Below are 22,303 nucleotides of genomic sequence, written 5' to 3'. Positions count from 1 at the left end.
GAGAAGCTGTTGAGGTTCTGGAGGAATGTGGATACGGTGTCCTCACCCTTGATCCAGATCGCAAAGATGTCATCAGTGAATCTGAACCAGGTGAAGGGTTTAGGATTCTGGGTGTTTAGAAAGGATTCCTGTAGATAAGAATGGGCTGGAATAGGATGGTGCCATGCAGGTGCCCATAGCTGTACCCTGGATTTCTTTGTATGTAACGCCTTCAAAGGAGAAATAATTGTGGGTGAGGATATAGTTGGTCATGGCAACTGGGTACAAGATTGTTGGTTTGGATTCTGTCAGGCATTGGGAAAGGTAGTGTTAAATAGTGGTAAGGCTGTGGACTTCAGGGATGCTGTGTAAAGGGAGATGGCATCAACAGTGATGAGCAAGGCACAGTATGGTAAAGGGACAGGAACTGTGGAGAGTTGGTGGAGGACATATTTGGTATATTTTGTATAGGAGGGTAGGTTCGGCATAATTGGTTGAAGATGTTGGTCTACGAGAGCAGAAATTCTTGGAGTGGGGGCACAGTAACCGGCAACATTGGGGCATCCTTGGTGGCTGGGTTTATGGCCTTTAGGATGGGTTTATGGCCTTTAGGAAGCATGTAGGAGGTAGGAGTGTGGGGAGTAGTAGGGGTAAGCAGAGAGATTGACTCTGGGAAGAGGTTCTGGGAAGGGCCTCAGGATTTGAGTAGTGATTGGAGATCCTGCTGGATTTCTGGAATGGGGTCATTATAGCAGGGTTTGCAGGTGGATGTATCTGACAGCTAGTGGTTCAAAACAATGGTGATGGGGCTTTTGTCCACAGGTAGGGTTATAAGATTGGGATCAATTTTTAGATGGTGGACTGCAGCTATTTCTGGAGATGTAAGGTTAGTTTGCACATTGGGGAATGATGGTGAGGCAAGGTTCGAGGTTGAGAAATTCTGGAAAGTTAACAGGGGGTAATTTGGGGGCAGTGGGGGTTGGATCACAGTTGGTTGGAGGAGTGAACAGAGTTAGGCAGGGTTCAACATAGCTCTTTGGTTGAGTCTGTTGGGGTTGGTGGTGAAAAAGTGTTCCCACTGTAGGGACCAGGAGTAGGAGAGGAGGTCTTTAACATGACCTGCATGACTGAATTTTGAGTGGGGCAAAAGGTGAGGCCTTTGAAAAGGACTGATATTTCTTTAGGGCTAAGGCTTCTGGAGGAAACGTTCATGACTGTTTTTTTGGGCCAGTTTAGGTTCTGGATCCTGTGTGGTGGTGAGAGTGAGGTTTGGTGGGTGGGGTAAATGTAGTAGCTCTGCAAGGCAGGGTTTGTCAACTATGAGGGGACATGGTAGAGGTTTGAAGGTTGTTGTAGAGTTGGTGAACAGTGGTACTCCAAGGTGGGAGTAGGAAGTGAGGAGAGTGGATAGTTTTTTGAGGTGGCATTCTACATGTTCAACAACCTTCTTCATAGTTGCCATGAACAAATGTATCCTCAACCGCAATTACTTCTCTTTTGAAGACATTACCTAGAAACAAATCCAGGGTACGATCTAGACAAATCCTTGACAAATGTCCAGAATCCTAAACCCCTCACCTGGTTCAGATTCACTGGAGACATTTTTGTGATCTGGATCAAGGGCGATGACACCCTATCCCCATTCCTCCAGAACCTCAACAGCTTCTCCCCCATTTGCTTCACCTGGTCCTACTCAACCCAACAAGCCACTGTCCTAGATGTTGATATCCATCTCAAAGATAGGTACTTCAGTACCTCTGTCCCTATCAGACCTACTAACCATCAGCAATACCTCTACTTTGACAGCTGCCACCTGTTCCATACCAAGAAGTCCCTCCCAAACAGCCTAACCACTCATGGTCATCGCATCTGCAGTGCCAAGCGGTCCCTCTCGAAATATACTGAGGGCCTCACTGAAACCTTCAAAGACCCTTGTTATCCTCCCAACATTGAACAAAAACAAATCTCATGTGCCTTACCTCTCCAGTCTCCCACTACCTCCAAAAGTCTCACCATACAGTGACAGAGTAGCATTCTGCTCGTTACTCAGAACCACTCAGGACTGGAGCAACTGAATTACATTCTCAGCCAGAGTTTCAACTACCTCTCGTCATGCCCACCCCTGCCACAGTGGTATTCCACCATTCACCAAACCTGCACAATATACTTGCCAATCCCTACAGAATCCCACCTCTGAACTCCTGCAATAGACCTAAATGCACAATTACTCCCACCACCACCTAATCCAGTCAAGTCACAATCACCTATTCCATCAAAAGTAGGGGTATCTGTGAAACTAGTCATGTGATCTACAAGCTAAGCTGCAACCACTATGCTGTATTCTGTGTGGGCATGACCACCAAAAAGCTCTCTGTCCATATGAATGGCCACTGACAAACTGTGGCCAAGAAACAAGTGGGCCACCCTGTTGCTAAGCATGCTGCCCAGCACAATATCCTTCATTTCAATGACTTATTCACACCTTGTGCCACATGGATCCTTCCAATCAACACCAGCTTTTCTGATTTGCGCAGATGGCGACTGCCCCTGCAATATATGCTACACTCCCATAACCTTCTTGGCTTCAACCTTCATTGCCCTCACCCATCCAGTACCTTCCCTGTTCCCATTCCAGCACTACAAAGCCCTCATTCCAGTCTTTTTCCTTCTCTCCTTTTCCACAACCCCACCCCAACTCTTCCGAGCCCCCCATCTAACCTACTGACTGCACATGGTTGCCCTACCCTCTCTCCACCTCACCACAGTGTGCTCCCCAGCAGCACTTAACTGTACCCAACCCCTACCCTACTATCCCACTATCCATCCCCCTCCTCTTCCCAGCCCCCTCCTTACCTTCACCCAGTCACTACTCCCATCATGCACTGGCTCTGCTGTTCGCAGTGTGGCTTCAGTTGCCAGAAACTGCAGTTGTGTGTGATGAACATTATTTTTCCTACAAGTTGCTGTTCTTCTAAAATTACTGATGTTCACTTGAAATACTTCGATTTATATGTAGGTTTGAAGTGATAAATGCAACAGCAAATTTTCTACATCTGCATCTACATATATACTTCACAAGCCACCGTACAGTCGATGGTGGATGGTACCATGTACCACTACATATACCAAAGCTTGTGGCTGAACGGCGTGTGGCTGAACGGCGTGTGGCTGAACGGCGTGTGGCTGAACGGCGTGTGGCTGAACGGCGTGTGGCTGAACGGCGTGTGGCTGAACGGCGTGTGGCTGAACGGCGTGTGGCTGAATGGCGTGTGGCTGAACGGCGTGTGGCTGAACGGCGTGTGGCTGAACGGCGTGTGGCTGAACGGCGTGTGGCTGAACGGCGTGTGGCTGAACGGCGTGTGGCTGAACGGCGTGTGGCTGAACGGCGTGTGGCTGAACGGCGTGTGGCTGAACGGCGTGTGGCTGAACGGCGTGTGGCTGAACGGCGTGTGGCTGAACGGCGTGTGGCTGAACGGCGTGTGGCTGAACGGCGTGTGGCTGAACGGCGTGTGGCTGAACGGCGTGTGGCTGAACGGCGTGTGACCATTAATTGTAAAAAAAGTGAATTAAAGAAAATATTAAACAGTTGCAAAAGTTTTAAATGGGCTATCAAGACTGTTCATGTCCAGCTAAGCAAAACACTTCGCATAGTTACAATAATTGACAGCAAACCATGAGCAACAGATGATACCTTATTGTGGACAAATTAATTCATTATGTGACTCCAATACTACAGTGCAGTAGGAAATACTAGAGATACACTTTTTAATTAAATAGTCTTTGTTAACAATGTAGGTACACAAAGCTTGCAGTGAATAACAAGAGCAACATATGAAACATAGCTGACAAGAACCTACACTGGAAGAAAAATCAAAGAAGTTCCACCTCCCACAGGTGGTGGTCAACTTGTACCGAGGGTGGAGGAACTCCCAATGTGCTCAGAGACAGTGTAACCAGCCATGTCGTAGCTGCCATTAGGGGAAGTTGAGAAGGGGAAGAGAGAAGGACATCAGGGAGTAATCTAGGTGCCAAAAAGGGAGGTGGAGAGGATGATATGCCAGGACAAAAGAGTGTGAGGGGAGGGGGATGGGGAGTAGGTTGAGGGAGTGGACAGAAGATGGTTGGTAATGGTAAGCTGCCTGGTGGAGTCAATGAAGGCAGTAATGTTGGCCTTGTCTGTGGAAGGAGGTAAAGGGTATTATTTCAGAAGAGGAATGAAGGAGCAGGGAGAAGTATGGAGAAGGAACAGGGTATCATCATGGATTCAGATTGAAAGATGTTTGGGGATGAGTGGTGAGACATCGACGGAAATCAGTTGTCACACTTGGTGGTGCTGGTGAGAGATGAGACATCAGAGTGAGCACATGAGTATCACTTGTTCAGAGTACAATGCTGGGGGACTCACTTTACCACTGGAAGGGAGGGAGGTTTGGAAGGGGATGCAAGAATCAGTGCACTTTGATCTAATGATGAGTTGCCGCACTTGATGGGAGCAGGTTCACTGGGTGGTGGGTCATTCGTCATGCTGTATTCAGTTGTTCAGTTTTAACATGTGCAAGGATACAGTTTGTGGCTTACCATTGAGTAGAATAACAAAGCTTGTAACTTGTGTGTTAGAGCATGATAGTACCTTGTGAGGGTCCAAATAAGGGGGCTGCAAAGCCCACAAACTGGCTCGCCACAGACCATGACATAGTCACAGCTGGTGAGGACATTGTGAATGAAGATGCACAGGGTTGTGTGGATATGGGTAGGGGGCATTCGAATGTGTGATGAGACTTTCTCAACTAATGTGTGTAGGGCAGGGGAGGGGGGGGGGGAGGGAGGGAGGGAGGAGGATCAGAGCCCTCAACATATTCTGCCTGAAGGACCAAAGGTTTGCTGTACAGTACCTCAACTAAAGTTGATTTAAGATCCTATTTGAAAGCAGTGTGTATGCCTGAGAGGACCCATGGCAATGCTTCTGTGCAGCTACTGGTGTGATACATGAGCACCACTTTCAGAGTGCAATGCCAGTGCTCCACAAATCTATCATTCTGTGGATAGTAGGCAGTGGTGCAGAAATTGCCAATGCCACATAGATTATAGAACTTATTGAAATGGAGAAATTTGACTTGCTGACCATGATCTGCAGTGACAGAAGATAGGCAGCCAAAGCGGGCTAGCCAGGTGTGAATGTAAGGCAGGCTACTGATTCAGTCACCTTACAAAGGAGGGGGAGGACCCATCAACGTGAGATGTATGTGGCAAAAATGTCTTTCTGGGTTGTCAGAATGTCAGAGGAGGTAGTGCATCTTGACTAATGTTGCTACATTGGCAGGGCATGCATGCACATGCCCAGGCATGACAATAAATTTTGATGACAAAATGCTCAGTAAGCAGGCATGTGGTGGCTTTGATGCCCAGGTGGACCAGGTCATGAATGGTGCTGCAGGACAGAAGGAACTATGAGACACAGTGGGCCAGTGGAAGTATCACACACAACTGGAGCAGCTGATCCAGATAGGAGTTAGGGTTCCACTATAAGGAACATAGAAAAGTCTTGTAACTAGTTCTGTGCATTGGAATGTTGTTGCTGCAAATCAGCCAGCTCCTCCAGGTCAAGGGGTGAAGTAATGAAGTTCATTCTCGAAATGTAGTCTGCGACGATATTGTCAGTACCTTCGATATAGCTCTTTAGCTCGCGAAGTGCGGGCTCTCAGACCGTGTGAAAATTTTTGGACTCTCTCTCCAAGGCCAGTTGTGGTGGAATGATTTTATACACTCCCTACCCTCCTTAAATTGAAAAGTCTATGATGTTTTGTTGTCAGTTGCATTATCGCCTTCTGTGTTTGTTGTTGACACATGTTATTGATAGGTGCTGGAGTCTCCTAGACCATGCCTCGTGAACTACGTTCCTGTTTTCTTCAGTACAGTACCGTATAGCTCAAAATGTGTTGGCATAAATGTATCATTTTTACTTTTCCAAGTTTGATAAAATTGTTAGTGGGTCTATGGAGGAAGGTGTCAGTGATATATATCAAGAAATAAACAAAAAAAGATGACAATTTTACATTAGCTAGTGATCATAGTTCTGCTGTCGAACAAGAGTATCATTTAAAGGAAGAACTTGAGGAAAGTTGTGGTGGGGATCTATCTGTTTCTTCAATGAATACTTAATGTCTGTTAAAATCAAATGCGTTCTGAGTGGCGATAAAAATGTAGTTCCCAGCAATGAATATCAATCTGACAGACTTTCTTTTTGTTCCTATTGGGTGGAATTTTTATGTGCAAATTTTAACCCTGGAATTTAGTTCTATAAATGTACTATTTATGTGTACTATTTAAAAGAACCACACAAAATTATGTGCTTTTGTGTGGAAAATAGTAAAATGCTGCAGGCTTTGTTTAATGCAATAAAATAAACTAAAAGCATTTAAACAACACTTAAATATTTGTAAAAATAAATGTTATATAGCATAAATTAAAAATTTTCAAATTATTTTTGCCTTAAATCTTGGTTTAAACATAGAAAGGCCCAGAGATCCCACCTCATTGTATATGTTACAGAAGTCACCTTCCAAGTTAAGGGTAATGGACATTTGTTGTGTACTAATAAATTAAATCCATAGATCAAAAATGATAAAGGGGAAGACTGGCACTGAGGTTACATAATACATCTGCTAAGGGACAGTGATCCATAAAAATGGTAATCTTGCAACCTTCATTGTTTTCTTGGAAGTATTTTGTTGTCTAATAAATTCCATACAACTGCTTGTCAAAAGCAGACCATTTGCACTGGGAGGAGGACAATTTCTTGGGGAAGAAGCAAAAAGGTTGCAAGATGTTGCCTATTTGTTGCCAAAGCATGATACTGACAGAAGAGATGCTAGCATCTGTGATAATAGAAATGTGCACATCAGCAATGGCGTGTGTAAGTATTGGAGAGGATGATGTTGAGATTTTCAGGACATACCAAATCATGGCAGATGTGGTAGGCACGGATGTGTGGGTGTGAATGCACGTGATATGGAAGACACAACCAGCATGGTATGAATGTCTGTGGCCATTATATCTGAAAGAGTCTGAAATGCTCAAACAGAGTGGATGGGGCAGCACAGCCCAAAGACTGAAAAAAAAGGACACGAGTTGGGGTGGATAGATGCTTGTGTGCTGCAGAGTCTGATGTGGGGACAAGACATTTGGATCCCATTTGATCACCATTTGCGTAAGCTGGGCACTTATTGCAGTATAACCTGAAGTGTCCAAGATGACTGCCTTCGATGAGGGATGGGGGTGGGGGGAGGGTGGCAGCAGCAGAACCCAACTAGGGGAGGTGGAGACACAATGCAAAGTGGTGTTCACTGTGCTTGCGGTGACACACTGTACTGCAGTCGAATATAGGGGTTGTCACGTGATGTCTACGTGTGATAAGAGGAGGAAGCACTGGTTGTGGGAAACATTGTTCTCAACAAACAGTGTTAATAACTGAGGAAAGTCAATGTGATGCAGAAATGCACAATAGTAGGATCAACATTGTGGGTACTCCAATACTATGTCGTAGAAGGAAGTACTAGAGACACACTTTTGAATGATATGCAATTTATTAATGGTGTCTTTACACACAACTTGTGGTGAATAACAAGAATGGTATACAAAACATTCCTGACAAGGGCACATACTGAGGATGAACTTCTTTGATTTGTTTTTCAAAGAGGTGGTGGTAGATTTGTACAGAGTGGAATGCAACCATACTCAAATTGATAGAAATCATTTACTGGAAGAGAAAGTTCTGGGGAATTCTAGTAAGACACATATCAATGAATTCTTACTAACAGTAGCCAATTATTGTACTAAATTTAAATATATCACTGTTGCTGTCGGGTAGGAGTATAACATTATTTGCCTTTCCAAGTTAATTCATTTCGTGCCTAATAATGCGTTGACTTGTTTTTACTTTGTTCTTGAGATTTTGATTTCTTTTTGCATAGTAAACAGTTTCAGGTTTTTTGGTGACACGATAAAGAATTGTGCATTACTGCTTATAATGTTTTTTAAATTACAGATTATTCTGTACTTAATATTTTCCTGGCTCAGGATTACTTTGACCTGAGATTTTAGTCATTCTTTCTCTTGGCTTTCATTGTGATTGTTCCTGACCAATTGTAAAAGGAAAAAGGATTCATAATTTTGTAAGAATATTTTTAGGGAAGAATTGAATTTGTCATCTGTTCCACACTTTTGATAAATTTCTTTCCACTGTACATTCTGTTAATGCTCTTTTAATAGCGCGACTGAATCATCATTTATAATTCTTTTCGTATATTTCCTTTCTTAGTTAAATCTTATTTATGGGGATGCTTTATCGATATCATTTGAGTGCTGTGGCCATTTTTGGGATGTTTTAAGTGAATGTTACTATTAATTCAGTCCAAACACCCATGGTAGCAGAAAACTGAATTCCTAATATTGGTTAATAAAATTGGTAGCTATTTTCACACGCACATTATCAAATTATACATTTGCTTGACAGTGTAGCATTAGAACAGAAGTATGACAACACAATAAGAAATAATCACCACCCTTTACTAAGAGTAGGCTACAAAACATTGCTGCACTTTGGTTGCATTTTGATGTGTGGCACTTGATGTCCTGTACCTAATACAATGGAATATAAATAAACTGATTGTCTATTGGCAGTCTATGATACTGTCACAAGACTGAAGATAATTATGCAGACACTCATTTCCGATTGCCATAGTTCTCCATAAATAATGACCAATAAGTTGGAACTTATTCTTCTGAACAGAACCCGGGGAACTGCGCCCTGCAGCATAATTGTAGAAACCGAACTGTGCTGGCTGCATGCACTAACTGTATTGTCTGATTGCTAGATTGGAGCTGGGAGAGTGTCTGTGATGAATAGTCCTTTCTACCTGTCTGCAGGATGATTTCCTCTCTGCCAGTACTAGGCAGAAGCAAAGTAGTCTGTGCTGACAGTGCTCTCTTTGGCAGCTGATAACACCATTGACAGAATAATACAACTTGCTGACAGATGTGGCAGTGGAAGCAGAAAGCAGACCCGAATAATGAGTGCAATCTGGAGACTGCTGCATGGGAATGAGAAGTGCCATGCATGTTGTTGTGCCTATGTAGTGGTGGCCTCTCTTACATCGTTGTATATCTCTTGAGCCATGTACACAATCTTTCTCCCCTGGAGTGGGAGTAACTGATGATAGAACCAGTTTGCTTCATCAGTGTCTTGCTTCCTTGCTTCATGGCATTCATATTTGGTGGATGAATGTATGTTGCTCCCCCTGCCATTCACCAATGACACCATGGGAAACCCATTCAAAACCATGGTGCAGTTAAACATTTGCCATTTCAATGTCAAGAGGCTGGTCTGAAGTGGGAGGACATGCAGAAGGGAAATAACAAGTAAACCATTGAAAGCAATGCACTTTTAATTTCCACATGAGAGGGTAACATTCATTAACTGTGTACCATGTTTATATTCTAGGTTACAATCATTGCTCAATGTGATCCCCATCTGCATCCATGACAGCCTGTAATTGCGCTAGAGATTCTGTTTCACAGTTTTTTGCAGCACTTTTGGAGTGGATGATCATGGAATGTTCAGCTGTCATGACACAGTTCATAGATGGCTTGAAGACTGCACATTGTGTTCAGCATTCTCAGCCATGGCAACAGTAACTTCTTTGACATTTCCACTGGTTTGTCACTGATGGATTCATCTGTTCCCCACAGCTGAGATGCTGGCGGGGTTGGCTGCCCATTGCATCAGAAGGTCCCTTAGATGGCTAGATGTGTACTGGTCTCCAGATTCTGTAATAGAAAATAGTCTAGGAGTTCTGCCTATCTTCATGTGAGTGTAGTGTGGCACAGGCTGATTTTTTTATGACATGTTGTGACTCCATATGAACATTTCACTTGGTAGAAGACATTACTGAGCTGCTCTGTGACTACACGTGGTACCTGTGTTTATATATTGAGATACATGATGAATACATTGAAATGATGCTGTCTAAATGCGACTTATGTCAAAAATACCAGTCAACTCTGCATCAAAAAAATTTTCTGTGTCCACAAGCATCATAACACTGATCACATATATCTTCTACTAAGACTATTCAGGCTTTGTCACAAGTCTTTTCTATTGAAGGAATGCCAGAATCTATTCTCATTGACAATTGTACTCAGTTTTCTTCTCAGGAATTCAAACTAATTTGTGAAACTGACTCCTTTTCAAACTTCAGAGTGGCTCAGTTTCATCCTGGGTCCAATGGACTCGCTGAAACATTCATCTGAACTTGCACATGATGAAGCTTATTAACCAGTACAGTAAAGACACTACTTCACTGATCATTCTCTCTCAGTAAAGAACCAGCCCACTTGATGCACTATCTCCAGCTGAGAAACTCCATCAAAGATTGCATCCAACATTAATGTCAATTTTAAAGCCACTCGTGCAGCCACAAGCTGAACTTCAACAAAAAGCACCTTATACACTGGTGTCCAAAATTAAAGCAACAAATAGAAATTTTGCAAAGTTGCTTTTATATTGCCACAAAGCAGTGTAAACGGGTGAAAGTAAAGTCGAAACAATGTAAAGAATACAGAATGAAATGAATTGCAACATGCATAGTGGTAGACAAAAATGTAAAAATGTTCTTCTTTTTTGTCCAACATCACAGATTTGTGCACACACTCTGACAACAGATTAATGTGCTCAGTAAGCACCAATACAGGCCTCACAAGAATGGAAAATGCTGCGAATGATGTCATCAATCTCACATTGAGGCAATAACACCGATTATTCCTGCAGAGCTTCTCAAAAGTCTTGGAGAGTGGTTGGTGGATGCTGTCATGGTGCAACCCATTTCCCTAGTGCATCACAGATATGCTCTGTGGGATTCAGATCAGGAGAGTGAGCAGCCCACTCCATGCATGCAACATCATCTTCCATTTCAAACAAAAAAGAAGGAAAAAGTCAAACAGGGTGTATACGACCCGGGACATCCGCGAAAAACCCGGAAATTTTTTCGTCCGGGAGAAAACCGGGAAAAACTCGAATTTTTTAGAATTCCGGGAATTTTTCATTGTTTTAGTTAACAGTTAAATTTTTGTGATTTTGACTGGTAAGAACCAATACTCTCACGAAGGATATTACTGTATCCCGCTTCTGCAGAATAATACTGCAGCAACAAAACATGAACGAGAGAAAAAAGAAACGAAAATAAAAGTTAAGTCGCAAAGGAAATGCGCCATGTACAACAACAAATCACAGTGCTCTTACAAGCGTCTGCCAACCAAAGTGTGTCAAGGGTTTTAGGAAGAATATGCAGTGCTTATTAACAACAAATTGCCTCGGATGAGCGTGACGTGACAGCTGTTTACATTAGATTCATTTGTGCAGTTGCGGGCAGGCTCTTGTGCATTCGCAGTTGAGTCGCGTATGAGTAGTACCTTCTCCCACTTCTGGCTACAGATGAGTGGCTGGGCGCCACTATCTAAATTGCTCTGGTTCGGAAATATGGTAGATCTGGGGCTGATGCACAGAGCAGTCTGAGTTAATGTGGGGAGGTGGGTAGTCTCCACGTGAGCCGTGTTTACATTTAGTGATTTTGCTGTTTGCTCTATGTTTATTGCTCTCGCATTAAATGAAAACAAAATGGATTTCTGTGGCCGGGAGCTACCAAATGAATTAAAATACATTTCCACAATTACGGAGGGCTAAAATATGTTGTTAGTTTCAGGTTTTATTTCCACCTTTCCGACAGTCAACCATTAATCGCCTTGCAGAAGAATGAAGTTATTTTTGTTGCTTTGCTAAAGAGATTTGGCTTTTATTAATCTTTTGCGTTGAGGCAGTCAATTTATTTGAAACGAAGTGTTTAATTTCACACTGTTGGCTAGTTTCAACTGTTCGCTGCATCTGAAGTGCATGTTTCCATCTTTTAGCTTGTATGGCATTGTGCCATAATAAAGAACCAAACATGAGATAATACGGTACTGGTACTCAAGAAAATTTACATCCTAATCTAGACATACGATTGTGCACCTTAAGCCGAATTATGCATTTTAGTATGGTTCACGAGTTTTATGACACAATGCAATATTTTTTAATGTTTTACATGTACGAACATGCGGGTTTCCTGCGTCATCGTAGGTGCGCAAGCGCGATGATGCCTTTTATCTGGCGCTCTCTGGCGACTGCTGAAACGAACCAATTTCTAACAGGTCACGGGAAAATATTGCGAATGGTGGTTTGAAAAGTGTTACTTTGAAAGTAAATTTCCTTTTGCACAAGATGAACTATGTGCAAGAATGTACAATGAGTTTCTTAAATCACAGAGCGTTTGACTCTCATTTAAAAATCAACTCTTTGAGGATGACCATCTTCAAGGATTTCGAGCCTAGATCAGACATATACATCGTTATTAAAAATTTTACTGGCACATTTGTGTGATATATCTGTAAGTCTAACACTCACAAAAAGATCAGCATTTTATATGTGGAAGCTTAGCTTCTCTTGCAGCTTATTAATCTTCGAAACCAATATTATTTGTGAAAGCTTTGTTTTTCTTGTAGCAACACTATGTATATTAATTTAAACCATTAACTTCTCTTTTTTGTGTGTTCGCATTTTTTTAAGAGTGATCTTGCTATTGGTCGACTGCATCACATGTCCTATGCTTTCATGAGGTGACGAGATCACGTGGCATGAGCTATGACTGGCTTACAAAAGCGTATCGCAATCTCAATTTCATTGCTATGGAAAGTAACATGCAGTGTTTGGTGGAATTTGAATATATACCTCCATAAAAAATGCAGCATGCGTGTTGCTGTACATCAAAGATCTTTCCAAAACGTGTTTTTTTTCCCCTGGGTTTCGTTTTCTAAAGTGCCGGCAGATTCTACATCTGTGTAGAAAACCATAAACATTCAAAAGACTGATAAGTTTTACAGTGCCGAGGAAAAGTATACTGTCACTTAACATGGATAAAGTGTATTTTCACCCGGGAGAAAGTGTATTTTCAACCGGGAAAAATCCGGGAGTTTTTTTTTCCTTGTCCATGTATACACCCTGTCATAGCCTCCATGCTCTATGAGGTCGAGCATTATCATCCATCAATACAAAGTCTAGGCCCACAGCACCTCGAAACAACTGCACAAGGTCCCAAGGTCTTATTGTGATGCCTGACCACAGGTAAATCTTACCAATTCACCCGCACAGTTTCGTGAATAGTTACTCGTGTAGTTAACATAATCCCTCCCCACACTATTGGGGGTCTTCGATGTCAGACACTTTCCACAGTGTTTGGGTCCTGAAATCAACTTTCATATTCCATCTAGATGCGAATCCATCGAGAATCACTCTCCAGACCAGACTGAGACTCATCTGTGAAAAGAACATTGGCCCACTGTTCGACCATCGAAGTGGTATGCCGACAACTCCACTCCAGATATTCCCTTCTGTGAAGACACATCAAAGGTACACATACAACAGATTTTCAACAATAAAGGCCACTCTGCCATTTGCCTCGACACAATGTGTCCAGTGGATGCTGTAGGGTCAGATGCTAAGTGCCGTGCAGTACTAAGGTGGTACAGTTGTGCCCTTATGGCCAAATAATGTTCCTCTCTTTCTGATTTCACAAATGGTAGGCACTGCCCTGGTCTTCAGGATATAGTTCCGTCCCTCTAAACTGTCACCACATCCAAGAAACAACAGAATGAGGGAATTAGAGGTTTGTTGCTTCAATTTTTGACATCAGTGTGGTTGTGTGCAGTGGCTTAAGGATTTTAAAGAAGCTCTTGTTTTGTAACTGTAGTTGTCCATTTAAGATGAGGCCATCATTACCAACCAAATGTCTGACGATATGAAGTCCTTCCAAGACATCAGGTTTCCATAATTTCTTCTCTCTATGAGAATCATCATTTCATCTGTTCCTTTTGGACTGTTTCCAAATATAAATAAATACTCTGTGAATAAGCATTACGAACATTAGTACCTTTCTTCCCTAGTTAGTGTACCTTATGTCTTACATGAAAAAAGGCGTACTGGTATGTCTAATATAAAACACTGGGCAACTATCGCAATTAATTTTGCAGACTCCTGACCTCTGTAGTGGTCCATTTGATGTTTTTAAATTATGGATTAAATTTTTTTTGTAAACTATTATTTGTGGAGAAAACCACCTCGCAGCCACATTTTTTAACAAACAGATGCTGAATCCTATTGATGATTACCTAATTAAGCTGGGGCTGAAATACCTTTTCCTTTGTCAATATGCTCATTCGGGACATTACTTATAATAGTGACTCTCCTATTGCTTTTCACTTCAAAAATTTTTTTTCCACTGATGACGGTTCATTACCATTATTAAAGACCACAGTTTTAATTAAATTATTTTTTTCTTTAGTTTAACTAGTGATAGTGTTGTGCCTATATCATGATGAATAACTGAATGAAACAAAGCTGTCTTATGGAAGTGAGGATGTGCTGTGCTGAAACAAGGGCACAATCTGATCATTATTTGTTGCCATGTGGACGTTATTAAAAGTCATTTTATCATCTACTATGACCAAATTTTGATCTCTCTTTAATCTTGTAACTCACAAATGAAACTAATTTTCTCATGAAGAGTATTAAGTATTTCAAAGAGTTAGTTAACCTCTTCATTAGTTCTATCATATATAAATGCCTAATTCTGTAGCAGCATAACTTCTGCAAAATTTTTCTTCCAGTGAATTTATAAAAAGTCTGCAAGCCCATCTGGTTGTCGAAACAGTTTGCAATTAAATTCAAAGTAATTATATTTAACTACCACTTTTAATAAAGGTATAAGATTTGTAATTTGTTGTTGTACCTTTTTGGAAGTACATAGGTTTTTTCTCCACAATTTCTACAGTTGTTTTAACTGGAACATTAGTGTACAAATTAGTAATAGCAAACAATATTAATTTTGAAACTTCCTGACAGATTAAAACTGTGTGCCGGACTGAGACTCGAACTTGGGACCTTTGCCTTTTGCAGTCCAGTGGTAGAGCACTTGCCCATGAAAGGCAAAGGTCCCGAGTTCGAGTCTTGGTCCGGCACACAGTTTTAATCTGCCTGGAAGTTTCATATCAGTGCACACTCCGCTGCAGAGTGAAAATATCATTCTGGAATATTAATTTTGTCTCTTGGTTACATTCCTAGTTTCTAATTTTATTCACCAAGATCTGACTATTTGCTACTGAATAATTATTTTGGATAATGAATGATTTTTTAAAATTTCTGTGAAGGTCCTTATCTAACACTCTTGAAGGTCCCTAGCTAACACTCTCCTACTAACTCTGTTCACTATCGGACAAATTGGGTGATTACCTTATGGACCTTAAACTGAGAATGTGACTTAGGAAGCTGTGGATTCGTGTTAATCAATTGTTTCTTACAAAAAGGGTTTAACAGTTGTTTGCCCCAATGACATTTAGTATCTTTAGTGGCTTAGTATGAAAATGCCACTCTTAATAGTGAAAGCAGCGAAGCACTTTAATTGCCACTGACGCTAAGTGAGAAAAATATATGGTATCTTAAGTTCTGACTATGGTTGGAAAGCAGTAATAGTGCTTTCTCAATCACACCATCAGAGCAGCTTAATAATTTGGGCCATCACCTTTCACAAGTGCAAAGACGAATGAAACTAGAAAACTTCAATCACAGTTAATGAAAGTTGATATGACGACTTAGCTGCTCCATATGATGAGGTACTCAACTCTGATATCCTTAAGGGTTTTGCTTCAGAAAGTCCTCAATCCTTGCATCCTTTTAGTGCTAATTTTGAAATAAAAAACAGAATCTAATACTTTTTTGTCATAGGTTGTGACTGATTACCAAGTGTGTAGGTGGAATGTACCTTGACCGTCTGACATCCTCCGAAAGACTCTCACACAAATGGCTTCCAAAAGTCAATAATGTAGATGGGTGCATGTTGTGGCTCATATGGCACTTCCTTTTATGAAAAACAAAGCAATGAAATACATGACAGAATTTGTGATTTACTAAATAACAATTAAAGGTCATGAGGCAATTTTGGTTACATGCATAAAAAATGGGCCACATATTGCCCTAAGAGTTCTGCATGTATAATTAGAAAAAGTTCACATAGTTTCACTTGTAATTCCAAAGAATATGAAGTGCAATAATATAAATTATACTTAGTCAATTACAACCCAATTACATTGAATAAAATAGTAGTAACAATATTTTGGTTTGCTCTCAAGTAGAGTTATGATTTTAGAAGACCATAATGAATAAACATTGTAGCTTTTCAGAAATAGAGGAGAGGTATATATTAAAGAATATGTGGTGTAACATGAGTGCATAGTTCATATCATGAAATTTCAAAGTTAGATTATTAACAAATGGCTTATTCCCCTTAGTTGCACATATAAATTTAGTAGTATATTAATGTGAAATTTAATCTGAGATAATAGACACGTCTGTATTAATTTTTTAAAGGCCAGTTTATTACTGGAATTGGGTATAGACATATCAGTAAAAGTCAAGAAAGTTAAAAAAATTTGAGCTAAACTGACCTCTTAATAGGATGTTGATATGAGGAAAGAATTTCAGATAGAGATGGGAAGGTAGTCCCATTTCAGACTCAAACAACACAGGAATAGAATGACATCTTTGTATACAGTAAGTGCATGCCTCATATTCCAGAAGTCTCTGGCTGATTAAGTAATTTCTTATCACTGGGCCTACTGTTTGATCTTGAACAAAACAGGATCTATAGGCACAAATTTATCAATTAAATGTGAGTTTACTGGAAATTTTCCACATTGTGTCCACTGTTAAAAAACCAACATCAGCTGGTGAGTCAAACATTTTGTCTTATCCTCTTGGTAGACATGAAGGCAAATCTCCATTAATATATTGTATTGTGGACTGAATATAATTTCATAATCAGAACTCAACAGATGTTGCACCCAGTACTGCAAATGTTCAGTGGTCCATGTACAAACAGTACTGTTCAGGTCAGGTCAGGTCAAAAGTAGACATTACAGGTTTGTGGTCTGTGAGGAGGCTAAATTGGTGACTGTAAATGTAATTACCTAATCTGTTGACTCAAAATATGAGACTCTCCTTGTTGTGATCTTAATTTCTTTGTGCCACTGTCAGAGTCTTTGAATTGAATGCAATTGGTTACTCAAAACCACAGGAGAATGACACCTACATCACAGTTTGAAGTATCTACAGTAGCTGTGAGCATTTTACTCAAATCATACATTGTAAGGCATTTGGTGTCAAACTAACAAGATTCTAATTTGGTAAACGCACTTAGCATGCACTGTTCCAGTTCATTTTTGCCTTTATGTAATAACTTGTACAGTGGTTCACTGATGGAAGCTGGATAAGCCATGAACTTCTCATAATAATTTGTTTGTCCTAAAATGGAATGCAATTTCCTGACATCCTTGGGAGCCGGAATGTTTTTAGTTTCATCAGCAATTTGCAGCATCAGCTTGATGTCTTGTGCAGACAGTATTTGTCCTTAGTACTGCACTTTGTACTGAAAGGAGATACATTTGTCTTTGTTGCATTTCAAATTTGGTGCTTGTAGAATTCTGTAAACAAGTACCAAATTCTGTAAGAGTTCCTGTCGAGTTGTGCTTGAGACATTTATGTCATTAAGGCATTTAACAGCATTCAGAGCCTTCCAAACGAATTGTTCTAAATATCTGTGGAACAAACTCAGTGTGTTGGCTTACCAAAGTGTAACCATTTATAATAGTAGTGACCAAACAGAGTATTTATCGCCTTCATCCAAGGGAATTTACCGATGTGCTTCTTCAAGATTTTCCTTGACAAAGTACACATAACCAGCTAACTTGGACATCAATTCTAGGGAATGGGATATGAGTTAATTATTGATTGGTCATTAATTATTGCTTGAAAGTCTCTGTAGATGCATAGTGAGCTGTTTGGTTTCTGTGCAACCATGATGGTGTTTCCACTGGCTAATGGTTATGGCTTTGATAACCTCATTCTGCTTGTTTAGTTAATCTCTTAGGGCAAAATTAATGTTGACTGTTTTGCAAAATTTTGGCACTTTATTCAGCTTCAGTGTAATGTGCACCTCATATCCTTTGATATTTCTTCTTGCTTCAGAAAAAAATATCATGGTACTTTTGCAACAGCTGATTTAACTTTCCATTCAGAATGTCAGTTTGAACTTCATTTGCTCCTAGGTGAATGGTGGAGCTTAAAGCATTATACAGACCCAGTCCTATTAAATTAGTTGCTTTATTTGAATTTACAACCACAAATGTTGCCTGTTTTGTAAATTGTTTAAAAGTAACATCTGTTGAAAATTGTATGTTACTGGGCTTTCCTGAACTGAATAGGGAATTTTGAAAGTCTGTTAACTTTGTTGATACCAATTTTCAGTATGCCTATAGGTCAATGATTGAAATTCACTGCCATGCATCAATTTGAAAAATGGTTGCCTCTCAAAGAGCTATAGATGAGCACTTATTATTGACAGAAAAGATGGCATTTATGAAATGTTCCATCCATGAAAGTTTTGGAATTTGCACAAATTTGTTATGAAAATTATTTGACTTAATAAATCAATGAGTCTCATAAGCTTGTGTGTGTGCTATTTTTGTTGGTTGTGCCTCAATTCAAACACCTCAGTCATACATCCAGTCTTTTTACAATAATTACAACATGTGTTCTGACAGAAACAATTTTCTCTTCTCTGGTTGGTGCCACAGCATGTATGATGTTGTAATTTAGTATTTATAAACTTGATTACTGACTGTGAGTGCTCCATTTTTTTTTTTTTTTTGATGTGGCGATGCCAGTCACTTGGCTGTGCCAGCTGCTGAGTGGAAGTGTATATGTCAGTTTCTTCGCACAATGATACTTCAGCAAGACATGTAATTGCACATGTGCCCAAATCAATGCAGACAGTCTCACAAAGATGTGTTTATTAGACTAAGCAGGCCCTTCTTTAATTTATTGTCATGGGAGTGCATGACAAATGTATCATGAATTAGTGTCTGCATAAGATTTCTTACACTGATTATTCTCACAATGAAATTTACATTCCCTACTCAGGTTCTGTAACTTAGTAATCCATTTTTAAGGCTTTGATATGACTTCTTGGAACACTGAAAAAAAATTATGTCTGGCAGCAGCAACATAGCCTTTTGAAATACAGTGGGGCCTGCATATGCTAGTAAAAATGGTTTTTATTCTATATCAGCTAATCTCTTATGCTTGAGGAAGTGATGCTCTCAGTGTCAAATACAGTTGTTCCAGGCCTCAGCTTTTGAATTGTAAGCTGGTAAGGATTTCAACTACAACTTTAAATTGTAATGGTTGTTTTTGGCCTTCATCCTTGCTTTCTTCAAGTCTAGCCAAGCATAGCACAGTGAGCTCCACGGTTCCAGACAGTTGTTGTAATAATTGTAGCACAGGCTGTAGGACAGTTGGCTCCAGATGTGCCATGTCTGAAAAATATACTCACAGTAATTTACAATATTCACATTAATCTTCTTGGAAAGGAAACTGATAAGCAATCCTGGAATCTAACATGTACTGGTAAATAGAGGCCACACAGTGTTACCACTAGCATCAAATAATGAATCATGCACTCAGAAACAAGTTACAAATAAAAATTCCTGCCTAGTCCCTGAATATTTCCTCTAGTATTGTTTCTTTTTGCTCATCAGCATTCACAAGAAAACTGAGTTTCTCTGCCTTGTGGTCTTGACCTGTTACCAGTGTTAGGGACTGGTTGAAATTTCTTTAATTAATCATTTCCAATTTTTCTCATCACCAGTGAGATCTATAAACATTTTTATCATCATCAGTAAATACCAGTGGGTGTCAAGTCCAAATGTATTATTGTTGTTATCCTTTGCAATACCAAATCTGCCAGTTTTTGTTTCTCTGCTGAGTGTTATCACTGTGCCTGGAGTTATTTGGCAGCTCTGTCTTACAGAAAAATTTCCCTAAAAAGTCCTTGAAAATACTGGAAATCACAGGGATTGGACACACTGTTTAGACAGAATACATCTGTTTCATTAAGTGCCTGCCTGATGATATCTCCATCTGCTACCTGTAAGTCATTTTCATTTGTTTGAAACTGCATATTCAGGTCTGTGGCACAATAGCAAAGAAACTGCAACAGTCCATAAATTGCAGTATTCTGTACCTGAAAGAAATGATGTCATTATATGGGTCATTATCTTAGAATTCATTTATAATGAAGTTGTGGATCTGTAATCTGTAATTCTTTGGCTTTTGGGGTTTCTTGGTACAGTACAATGAAAGTGGCTCCCGTTTCCTTATTGGAGTTACTTTGTCCATATGTTTTGTTCTCTTGACACATTACTGCAGTTTTTATCTAATGATGGAACAAAGAGCTTTATAAAACATGTTATGGAATAAATGTAGACCAGCACTATTGCATTATTGTAAAAGTTTTACAGCCTTTGATTTCTTTCCCAACCTTCAATAATCCACTGCACCCCACACCCTCCACCAAACTCCTGATTCTTTGCTGGCAGCTTTACTGCTTGGTGTGTAACAGTCATTTTGTTGTGCTCGTCTGCAACTCAGTGTGTCATCTTTATGGTGAATAGCCATTCTCTTTCTCATAGTTCTTAATATTTCAAATTGGACTTTCCATTGTTAGACTTAGCTTGACTCACCTGGTCAATGAAATTACTCATGGTATAATTTATTCACTGTGTATTAGCTCCAGAGGAATATAAACAATGTACACTTGCCTGTAAATAGTGTAAACAAGCAGAATAGTTATCATTCTCCTCATTTACTGTATAAATGTGTGAAACTCTGTTCATAATAATCAGCAAGATCCTGTTTCTCTGTGAGAATACATTCACTTGCTGTTGTTCATTACTCATACAAATAATGAAACATTTTTACATGGTTTCTGATCTGTTTAATATAATTTTTTAAGGTTACAAGAAGTGAAGCAGAAACGTGAGAAAAAACGAGAGATAGAGAAATCAAAAATAACAGATGGTGGATTGGTAAGTTGAATCATCTTTGACATGAATGTAATTTTAAAATTCTGTTAGTATTTTTTAAAATAAACTGAAGCTGTTTAATGTATGCAACTCATTTTGCTTATTTACTAACTAGCCCAGGCTTTGATTCAAAATTTCTTTAATTTACTTACAGAAAGCAAGAGTACAGATGCGAGCAAAGATGACACCTGTGAGTTGAGAAACAAGTCTACACATTGTACCTCTTCATCTGCATGACTACTCATTCCTGTCATTGTCATTTCTGTTCATGCTACTGATTCACCAAGGTACTTTCAAAAATTATGTAAATGTTACATATGGTGCTATTAAATTAAAACAGATTCATTATTTATTAACACACTGTAAATAGCTTGTATTATAAATAAACGTACATTTACTGCTCTGTCACCTGTGTTTCTGTATAAGAATGTGCATAAAACAAACCATAAATTTCAAGTAAAGAGTTTCTAATGTTCAAGATAATTCTCATTTATACTTCAGCCTCAGTTGCAATTTTTTATCAGATTACATGTTTTGATCACTCAGGATCATCTTCAAATCTTAGTAATTGTGTCAGTGACCCATCTTGTCTGTTCAGAACCACATATCAGATTACGAAGAGTCTAATGTGACAGGTTTATGTGTAAACTTTTTATGTATGTTGATATCACAGTCAGCCAGTACACAGCTACTGGGTTGTAAATACTGTTCTGTCCAGGAAAAGTTACACAGAACTAATACAGATATAAGTGAAACCTCTATATACATGTCAGAGCATCCATGTCAAAATAATGTGTGCTCAGGTATCAATGGAGGAACACAGGTTCAGTAAGAAGAAGATAATACTGAGTCACCTGATTAATGAACAAATGATAATTTTCACAGAAGTAACAATACCATTTCTCTACAGAAAATGTGATAAACCTGTAACAGTTCTAGTTGTTACGTAGTGTGCCCTGTCATCACAACCAGGGAAAAACAGGGTTAAAAAACTGGGCATTTCTTTTACCAAGTTTCTTGGAACTCTGGCCTCTCACATTTACATGAAAATAATTAAGTCAGTGTTGTCTCCATTTGCGTATGTGATTTATGAAATCATAGCTACACTTGAATTTTCTTCAGATTTTATATCACAAGGGAGCTGTGTTATTGCACTTTATTCAGACACAGAAAGCAATAGGTACAAGTGCCCAGGTAGATACTGTGTTCCTTAACTTATGGAAGATATTCAACACAGTTCTGCACTGCCACATGATGAACAAAA

The 22,303-nt window shown here is 39.7% G+C and overlaps 1 protein-coding gene across 1 annotated transcript in view; it reads left to right on the top strand.

Annotated features, from left to right (window-relative positions):
• The window catches only part of LOC126416932 (formin-2-like), a 277,023-nt gene that overhangs the window by 237,556 nt on the left and 17,164 nt on the right, over window positions 1-22,303 (top strand). The window contains 1 exon segment of the mRNA XM_050084812.1: window positions 20,970-21,042. Within this exon segment, the coding sequence (XP_049940769.1) occupies window positions 20,970-21,042 (73 nt within the window).

This window comes from Schistocerca serialis, chromosome 8 (assembly GCF_023864345.2).
Source record: "Schistocerca serialis cubense isolate TAMUIC-IGC-003099 chromosome 8, iqSchSeri2.2, whole genome shotgun sequence".
Taxonomy (NCBI): domain Eukaryota; kingdom Metazoa; phylum Arthropoda; class Insecta; order Orthoptera; family Acrididae; genus Schistocerca; species Schistocerca serialis.
This window is presented reverse-complemented; position numbering and strand designations above follow the sequence as displayed.